Source organism: Dendrobates tinctorius, unplaced genomic scaffold, assembly GCF_039654945.1.
Source record: "Dendrobates tinctorius isolate UK_male_01 unplaced genomic scaffold, ASM3965494v1 ptg000070l, whole genome shotgun sequence".
NCBI classification, from domain to species: domain Eukaryota; kingdom Metazoa; phylum Chordata; class Amphibia; order Anura; family Dendrobatidae; genus Dendrobates; species Dendrobates tinctorius.
Genome location: NW_027361738.1, coordinates 47,730,526 through 47,740,732, shown reverse-complemented (window position 1 = coordinate 47,740,732; position 10,207 = coordinate 47,730,526). Strand labels below are relative to the sequence as shown.

The 10,207-nt window shown below is 40.6% G+C and overlaps 1 protein-coding gene across 3 annotated transcripts in view; it reads right to left on the bottom strand.

The window, feature by feature from the left end:
- Window positions 1–1,237: 1,237 nt before the first annotated feature.
- WDR37 (WD repeat domain 37) overlaps window positions 1,238–10,207 on the bottom strand; it is a 199,328-nt gene continuing 190,358 nt past the window's right edge. For all 3 annotated transcript variants that reach the window (XM_073581641.1, XM_073581640.1, XM_073581642.1), the window contains 2 exons: window positions 7,300–7,414; window positions 1,238–5,017 (listed from right to left, as the gene is read on the bottom strand). In XM_073581641.1, the coding sequence (XP_073437742.1) occupies window positions 4,886–5,017; window positions 7,300–7,414 (247 nt within the window). In that variant the 3' untranslated portion in view covers window positions 1,238–4,885. The remainder of the gene's footprint in view (window positions 5,018–7,299; window positions 7,415–10,207) is intronic.

Sequence of the window (10,207 nt, the reverse complement as noted above, 5' to 3'; positions counted from 1 at the left end):
TGTTCAAAACATTGGCTATGTGGGTAAAGGCCCTTTTACATTTAGCAATGCACCAGCGATCCAACCAGCGATCCGACCCGGACAGGATCGCTGATGCATCGCTAAATGATCGCTAGTGAGCTTTCATACAGAAAGATCTCACAGCGATGCAGCAGCGACGCAGCGGACGATACTTACCATTCACACACAGCGATCCTGCGCCCTCCCGCCCGCCTCCACGCGTCGCTGGACGTCACAGCAGGAAGTCTCAGCAGGAAGCGCCCGACGAGAAATGGAGCCGGACATTCTCGCGCGATCAGCGATGAGCAGCGGGGGAGCCGGTCGCTGGTAAGTATCACACATAGCGATATCGCTAGCAATATCGCTATAACGTCACAAAACCAGTGACGTTTTAGCGATATTGCTAGCGATATTGCTTAGTGTAAAACCCCCTTAAGGGAAGTCAGATGGCCGTATAACTCTGATGAGGATTGCAACGCAATGCTCGGACTGGCTGTCGGCTTTGCCAACCGGACAGAGACAGTTTGGGTTCGGGAGAGCAACCGGCCAGTCCGAGCATTGCGTTACGATCCTTGTGCGGACTTATATGGCCGTCTGACTTCTCCCATATTCCATGGTGTTGCGGTTTCTAGCCCTTATTGAAATACTCAGACATACCTAGAATGGGAGGTAGCCACCATTAAGGTGAGGGGCAGTTAAAAAACTAAAAAATGTGCTTTTTGTATATAATAATTAAGTATACAAAGGAATATTTCTAAGCCTGGTGTTTGGCACTGAAGGGCTACACTGGCAACTCATATTAAAGAATGGATACACTCTTTCATTAAAGGGTTGAGAGATCATTTTAGAAACATTAGAAATTAATCAAAATTGCAATGATTATTATAAAATTTAAAAAAAATAATAACTTGCTTGTTAAATCTACTGCCGATCCAGCACCAATGCTTCAGTGGCTCCGGGTGACCTTTGTTTATTTGTCGAGCAGTGATGTCACATCCACATGACAGCTGCAGCCAAATCAATACTGATGCTACGGACTGGCTGCAGCGGTCACTCGGGTGTACAACTCATCAACACTTCTGGAAAGTAAACAAAAGACCAGCAGAGACCACCAGAGAGTTAGCAATAAAGCAGACAATCTCTTCAAAACAGCCTCATATAAAAAATTAGGGTTAGTCAATACACAGAAAGCAGATAGATCCGCGGAGCCCACCGCCAATAAAATCTTTCCACATAGTTTAACTTTTTGGTGATTTTATTCGTAGGGACTAACGGAACAGTTTTAAGAACGGATAAAAAGAGCTTTTGGATTTGCTGGCGGTTACATTGGCTTTCATGACCTTGTTTAACCTTGAGTCATGTGGATGCACTTCTTCAAAATGACATATGACCTATACATCAATACATATATATAATACAGATAACGTTTAGAAGATTTACCTAGACTTTTCCTGGAGTGTTATTATAATGTTATTCATGTGCAAAAGGAAAGCCGGCCGAGTTATTGCTGACGATTATCTCATAGTGGCAAATCAACTGCAGCAATTAGCAAATTAATCAATTCACACAATGTTCAAGAGAGGCAACAATATAACATTACCAGCGAAGCAATGGAAATAGACAGATTTAATAGTTTTTAAATATTTTGGGGTTAAAAAAAAAATTAAATCCCATTTTATATTCGGCAAATTGCTGTAAATGTTGTCATTCCTAAGAAAGTCAAATCATAGCCACTGAAAATGGTATTTGAGTGTGTTACAAATTGTTCATTACGGCATCTCGGAGCTAAAGTGCTTAAGTTTGCTTTAATATTTTGGTGATTGAAAGTCACATTGTGCATCTGATGTCAATTTTTACAAAACAGACTCCTAAGAGATCACCATTTCAACGCTACACAATGCATGGACATCGTGCGCCACTTTGGCTGATGTGGAAGTCGGAATACAACCAAGTAGGAAACAGATTTTGCAACTGGACAAAGGGGTATTCCCATCTCCAAGATCCTATCCCAATATATAGTAGGTGCAATAATAATAATAATAATAATAATAATAATAATAATAATAGTAATAATATCTCCAAGTAGAAATGTAGTGTAGTTCTTCTGATTAGTTAGGTCTCTTTCCTCATGTGCAGGCATTGCAGGAACTTAGGTATCCATAGTTACAATCACAGATATAGTGACAGCTAATTGCTAGCGGTTGTAACCATGGATACCTGAGGTCCTGCAATGCCTGCACAAAAGGAAATAGAGAATCAGGAAAACTACACCATATTTCTAATTAGAGATATTTGCTAATATTATTATTATTATTTCACCTACTACATATTGGGATAGGATCTTGGCGATAGGAATAACTCTTTAAAGAGAGATTCACTTTTGTAAACCATACTTCAGTTTACGTGTAGAAATGTACATAAAAAACAACATTTGCAAATGTACAAAAAGTCCAATCCATTCCAGATCTGCATTCTGAAAGCTACTGATCGCATATCTCCTGATGACCTCTGCTGGTTCAGCGTCTGGAAAGGGTTTAATCTGCTGATTTGTATTCTGGGACATGTTGCTTTTACACCAGACACCGCAAAGTGTCGGAATTGGAAAACATTATTAAAGTCCAAGAATTAAAGGGAACCCGTTATCATATTCAAACTGCCTGAACCACTGGCTGTGTGATTACAGCCAGGTATGTTATACTACAAAATATTTTGGTGTTTCAGAGTAGACACACAAGTCAGCTGGGGACTAGGTGTCTTTAATGACTAATCAGATGCAGGTCCCTGGACGCCTTCTCCTCGCCATGCTCCACTTGTCTCTCCTTATGTACACACATAGGGAGAGATCAAACATCCTCCTTGAGGAAGCCAAGGAAGAGTCGACAGGAAAGAGCCGACATGGACCTGCCTCCAATCAGTCATTCAGAACAGTCCCTGGCCAGCTTTTCAAAATAGGTCTACTCTGAAACCATTTCAGAGCAATTCGTACCTGGCCTCAATCGTGCAGCCAGAGTCTGATTCATTACAGCCAGGAATATTTTACCCTAAAACACTACGGTGTTTCAGAGCAGATGGCCAGGGATTATTGGTCATGGATGACAAGTCCGAGGCAGGTCCATGGCCGACTCCTTGCCTTGCTCCAGTTGACTGACGAGTGACTCCTTATGTTCACACATAGGGAGAGATCAAAACATCCTCCTTGAGGAACGTAGGAAAGAGACGACAGGAAAGAGCCGACAGGGAACTGCCTCCGATTTGTCATTCAGGACCGACAGTCCCTTGCCAGCTTTTCAAAATAGGTCTACTCTGAAACCATTTTACAGCACTTCATATCTGGCTACAATCGTGCAGCCAGTCTGATTCATGCTGCCCATGAAACTTTTGACAGGTTCCCCTTAATAATTGTTGACCTGTTCTTTGGATAAGTCATCAATAAGAGATTGGTGAAGGTCCGAGAACTGGCACTGCCACAGATCAGCGATGAACAGAGCTGCTGTGTTCTGGCCTGAACCCTGCGGATATCCAATCACTTCCGAAGCAGATAGCAGCTGGTCAGTCGGAGGAGCCGGGTGTCCGACCACAATCTCATGCCAGGCACCTATCCTGTGGATACTCATTTAGGGCTAAGTGCACAATGCCAGTGTATACATTCATTTTTGCTACTGACTTCCCACTAGCCGATATGTATCTGCATACCGTTTAATATTTTTTGCTGTGGGCTCAAATACTTAAAAATATACAGTGGCCACTAATGCGGCGTGCACTTAGCCCAACTGTGTATGGAAATAATGAAGCAATCACTTCATAATGACTAACAGAGTAACCAGTAGTATTATGAATGCAGCTCTGGGGTACAGTACAAGTCGTAACTAAAGAAATGCTTAATGCAATTAGCACAAATTATTGTCAAAGTTGAACAGGTTGTTTAGGATTAGTAAAAGGTTTGCTTTTCTCCTCCCAGAGATAGCATCTCTCTGGTACTGCAGATCATCCTTTTGTCATTAGAACGAGAATGAACTGCAATATCAGACAAGACCGGTGGTGTTCCTGGGAAAATAAAAATGGCAGACCCTATTTCCGAATCCCAAACAATCATATCAAGATTGAAATATCTACACGTAAAGTAAAAGATGGTCAAAAGTCAATCTCTGCTTTAACCTCTAACGCCCATACAATAAGAGAACAATGAACTGCAGAATTCATCACGCCTACAATTCTGGCTCAACAGAACAGAATAAAAAATATACAAATGCTTAAAAAAAAAAAAAAAAAAAAAAAAAAAAAAAAAAGAAAAAAGAAGATAAAATGCTAAAGCTTCACTCAAAAAGGAAAAAAATAATACCAGCAAATGCTTTATGGTGCATTCATTATGTAATGCAGAACTATGGCATGAGTGGAATACACACTCCATTTCATAGTTTATTTCTGTAACAGTTTTTAATTTACCTTTATATCTATTTTATTTTGTACAGGAGGCAGATTTGCCTATGTATAAATGCAGCAGACTATTACATCCTTCACAACAATTACATGAGATTCACATTTATATCACGGTAATGTAATGCCCTACTGCACATCTACATCTGATAGTGACAAGTAATAAGCACTATAATGTGCTGTGGTTGAAAAATAAAGATCACGCGTTTCAGTGATGTGATCCCCAAAGAAATATTTCAGCATTAAAACTCCGGGAAAAGGACTTTCCCTTGTCTGGTTTTCCCTAGTTGCATCATGCACAATGAGGGAATGAGAACACACTGACAAAGCACTCTCTTTTTGGGATCTCACAATGGCGGCTGACCGGTAAACACCTCCGCAGATGGAAAATGTCCGTGGTAAAAATGCAAAAAGTCAACCAATAGATATACATTTTTATGTCGTCTTAGGCTTATTTCTCTTGCAGCAACGCAGGGATGTTTATGTTCCATCCTATGGCCTGGCGATCAAAGCCACAAGTGAAGAGATTGCACGTTGGGTGATCTTCACTCCAAGCGGAGCAGCAGACCATTCTACGGTGGCCCTGAAGAGTCAAGTTTTAAAAGGGTAAGACATAAGATAAAGAGACAGAAACTCAACAGAATATCCATGTAACGTGTTTAGTGGGTAAATAGAGCAATTTTACTAACTTTTTTTTTATCTGGAAGCAATGGATCAACGTCCTCCCTGCCTTCCCCCTTGTTACATGGCTCAGCGTGGTCCGTCTTCCCTCCGTCCTCCCCTATGTATAAGCAGCTCGGCTCCACCTGTCCTCCCCGTCATACTCACCTCCTCCTTGCGCGGTCTTGGCACTTCCCAGCTGTCTTGTCTCCGATGTTGCGGCGAAGCAGCTTCTTCCTGTGTTCAGCGGTCACATGGTACCGCTCATTAAAGTAATGAATATGCGCTCCACGCCTATGGGAGTGGAGACGCGTGCATATTCATTACTTTAATGAGCGGTACCATGTGGCCGCTGAACACAGGAAGAAGCTGCCTCACTGGGAAAAAAAAGATGCAGGGAGGACGTGCAGCGACCGCGCCAGGAGGGGCGAGTATGATTTGACAGCTGCTGGTTCCTGCCACTCACCCTCCCCCGCTAGCTATCTGGGACAATGACTCGTGTATAAGTTGAGTGGGGGTGTTTTCAGCACAAAAAAAATGTGCTGAAAATCTTGGCTTATACACGAGTATATACGGTAAGTTCACTCGATTTGAATTCTATAATGCTGCGTAACAGAACATTAAAAAACATACATCTGGTTCTTAGACAATCTAAAACATTAGGTAAATATAACCAAAGACGAACAGAAACACATGATAAATTACAAAGTGATTATAGATTTAATAAAAAAAAGGCCAAAACGCAGAAGCAATGTGTAAATAATTAAGTACACTCTTTCTCTTTCTATAGGGATTGGGAGGGTAAGCAGTAACCAGATCTTGCTAATAAATGGTTCATCTTCAACTGTGACCAGGTCTATAAAACCAGATGTTTTAGCTGCACATTTGTCTGGCGTATTCAGACAACATAATGCCAAAAAGAAAATACATCAGGAATTATCTTAGAGAAGCAATTGTTGCTACTAGAGTTGAGCGACTTTGGTCGGATCGGATTTCGTCTAACCCGAATGAAACAAAATTTGAGTCGGATGAAACTGGTCCGACTAGGGCAAAAAAAAAAAAAAGTCGGAGTTTCGTCCAAAACCCGACCCCAATGCAAGTCAGTGGGGAATAAAAGTCGGCATTGAGTGGATGAATGTCATCCGCTACAGTTCAATCCAGGAGGAGATATATGACCATTTTCAAACAATTTGTGGTCCATCATTCACGAGAAAGATTATTCACAAGTAGTAAACATTCAGGACAGTTGAATATCTTCACAGGGGTAGATATCTCGGCACATTCACTCCAAGGTCAAACGACACAAACCTCAGAGAAACTGCAATAAATAATAATAATAATAAAAAAAAACAAAAAAAAAACACAAGAGCTCCAGCTCAGACTCTAAAGGTCTCAAAATGTTAAATGTTTAAGTTCACAACAGTATAGTTTGAAAAGGTTTGAACAAGTATGGCTAATTTGGAAAGGCTGCGTTCTAAAAAAAAATGTCCAAAGCATAAGTGCACAAACACTTCATACCAATTGTCAATCACACTGGTAAATGAGGGATGGTTTTACCACACTTTGTCTACATGTTACCCAAGTCTTATGGCTGCACAGAGACAACTATGAATTCCTCTGTGTAACAAAGTATTCGAGAGACAAATGTGAGATTATGTATCCAAAAGCTAAAGCTTGGCAGAAACTTGGCATGCAACAATGTACATGAACAAATCATCAGAATGGCTGAAAAGGGCCCAGTCTAAGTCCACATCTCAACCCAACTGAAATGCTGAGGTGGGACCTTAAAAGATCATTGCACAAACATATGCCCAGAAACCTCAAAAAACTTAAGCAATCTTGTAAAGAAGAGTCAACCAAAATCCCCCCAGAACGATGTGAGGCAGATGAAGTCATCCAGAAAATGCTTAAAGTTATTGCAGATAATGATGGTTCTACAAGCTGACTCATGGTGTGTACTTAATATTTCACAGTTTCAAAATTTTGGTAAATAATGACATGTGCAGCTCATCCTAGGTCATATTTTCTTAATTTTAAGACCGACTAAGGACCAGATGTTTAGTTTGCTTTTTTCCCCATATATTTGTAAAACCATAGAATTTACAGAGAGTGCATATTGCTTTTCTCATCACTATATACATACTTGTAGAAAAGCAATTTTTAAGTACTAATAAGTGAACTTGCTTCTATGTCATCCCCACTCACCTGTCTATTGCTGCGAGGAAGACGAGCTAATCTTACTCCAGACATATCAAATAGCCGGACCTGCCGATTGTCATGAGGAAGGGCAATGATTCTCTGCCCGACAGATACACTTATCCTAAAAATAAAAATATTACAGTTTCAGCAAATTCTTAATGGTCGTCTGATAATCTGGAATGTAACGTGGAAATAAAAATAGAAAATTCATGACATGCTTAGTGTGAATTTTTAATTGAACACACAACATCCATGTTGATAGCCGCACATTTTTTCCTATGTTTTAGTGAACATTGTGGTTATGAGCGAGTATCTTATACACTGAAAGGCTGCATTTGTTATCGCATAAAGAATCATTTTCTTCATAATGTAAGGATTCTTTTCTTCAACTTTCAGTGAGGAAGTATCCTTAAGACAGTTTTTGTTTACATAATATTATATCTTATGGGTTAAAAACTTAAGACAGGAAAAAAAAGAGAGGTCAATTCCTCAACGCATTTAAGCCAGAAAAGTGGCATAAAAACTGTGAAAAGTTGCAAAATTTTTCAGAAGGGCGGAGTTGCGCAAAAACGTTGTGACTTTTGGAGTTTTCACACCAGTTTGACTCAGCTTCACTAAAAACTCATTAGCATTCAGTGCATGCCTTCTTATTAGAGTTGAGCGATACCGTCCGATACTTCAAAGTATCGTATCGGATGGTATCGGCCGATCTTTAAAAAAAGTATCGGTATCGCCGATTCCGATACCGGAAGTCCCATTCAAGTCTATGGGACTTCCGGTATCGGAATAAGAAAAACCCTTTCCTGCCCTTGTACAGCCTCTCTGGGGTCTGTACGGGCCTTTCGGGGGGCTGTGCCGGCCTGCCAGGGGGTCTGTGCAGGCTCCGGTGGTCTGTGCCGGCCTGCCGGTGGTCTGTGCAGGCTCCGGGGGGCTGTGCCGGCCTGCCGGGGGGCTGTGCCGGCCTGCCGGGGGGCTGTGCCGGCCTGCCGGGGGGCTGTGCAGGCTCCGGGGGGCTGTGCCGGCCTGCCGGGGGCTGTGCCGGCCTGCCGGTGGTCTGTGCAGGCTCCGGGGGTCTGTGCAGGCATCGTCCGATGGGACTACAAGTCCCATCGGGCGATGCCTGCTACCATGACAGTGATTGACACATTAGCCAATGATGGGACAGTAGTAGTCCCATCATCCGGCTAATGTGTTAAATGTAAAAAAAAAAAAAAAATTACATGCTACATACATACAACATGCATACTACATACATGCTACATTCATACTACATACTACATACATGCTACATTCATACTACATAAATACTACATGCAACATACATACTACATATATACTACATGCATGCTACATACATACTGCATGCTACATACATACCACATATATACTACATACATACTACATGCATGCTACATGCATGCTACATGCTACATACATAACACATATATACTACATGCATGCTACATACATACTACATGCTACATACTACATATATACTACATGCATGCTACATACTACATGCTACATACATACTACATATATACTACATGCATGCTACATACATACTGCATGCTACATGCATGCTACATACATACTACATACATGCTACATACATACTACATATATACTACATACATACTACATGCATGCTACATACATACCACATATATACTACATGCATGCTACATACATACTACATGCATGCTACATACATACTACATGCATGCTACATACATACTACATGCATGCTACATACATACTACATGCATGCTACATACATACTACATGCATGCTACATACATACTACATGCTACATACATACTACATATATACTACATGCATGCTACATACATGCTACATACATACTACATATATACTACATGCATGCTACATACATACTACATGCTACATACATACTACATATATACTACATGCATGCTACATACTACATGCTACATACATACTACATATATACTACATGCATGCTACATACATACTACATGCTACATACATACCACATATATACTACATACATACAATACATTCATACAATACATACATAGACATACAGTACATATAACATAGAGTAACATACTTACCAATACTTGTCACATTGTTCCCCGAAGCCATTGTCTTTTCCGGAATAAATATTAACATAACAAACCACAAAAATACTCACCCACGATCCGAAGCAGTCCACGAGTGTGTCCCACGACGATCTTGGGTAGAGAACTGCAGCATCAGATGATGCTGCCGTTCTCTACGGGCTGCAGGAATCCAATGACGGAAGGTAGGTATCCTTCCGCACTGTATTCCTCCGCCACTTAAAAAAAAAAAAGTCCCTAGTCTCACTTTATGCCATTGCTGCGTGGGAAATTGCTGCAGTTCTCTACCCAAGATCGTCGTGGGACACACTCGTGGACTGCTTCGGATCGTGGGTGAGTATTTTTGTGGTTTGTTATGTTAATATTTATTCCGGAAAAGACAATGGCTTCGGGGAACAATGTGACAAGTATTGGTAAGTATGTTACTCTATGTTATATGTACTGTATGTCTATGTATTTATTGTATGAATGTATTGTATGTATGTAGTATATATGTGGTATGTATGTAGCATGTAGTATGTATGTAGTATGTATGTAGCATGCATGTAGCATGTAGTATGTATGTAGCATGCATGTAGTATATATGTAGTATGTATGTAGCATGCATGTAGTATATATGTAGCATGTATGTAGTATGTATGTGGTATGTATGTAGCATGTAGTATGTATGTAGCATGCATGTAGTATATATGTAGTATGTATGTAGCATGTAGTATGTATGTAGTATGTATGTAGTATGTATGTGGTATGTATGTGGTATGTATGTAGCATGTAGTATGTATGTAGCATGCATGTAGTATATATGTAGT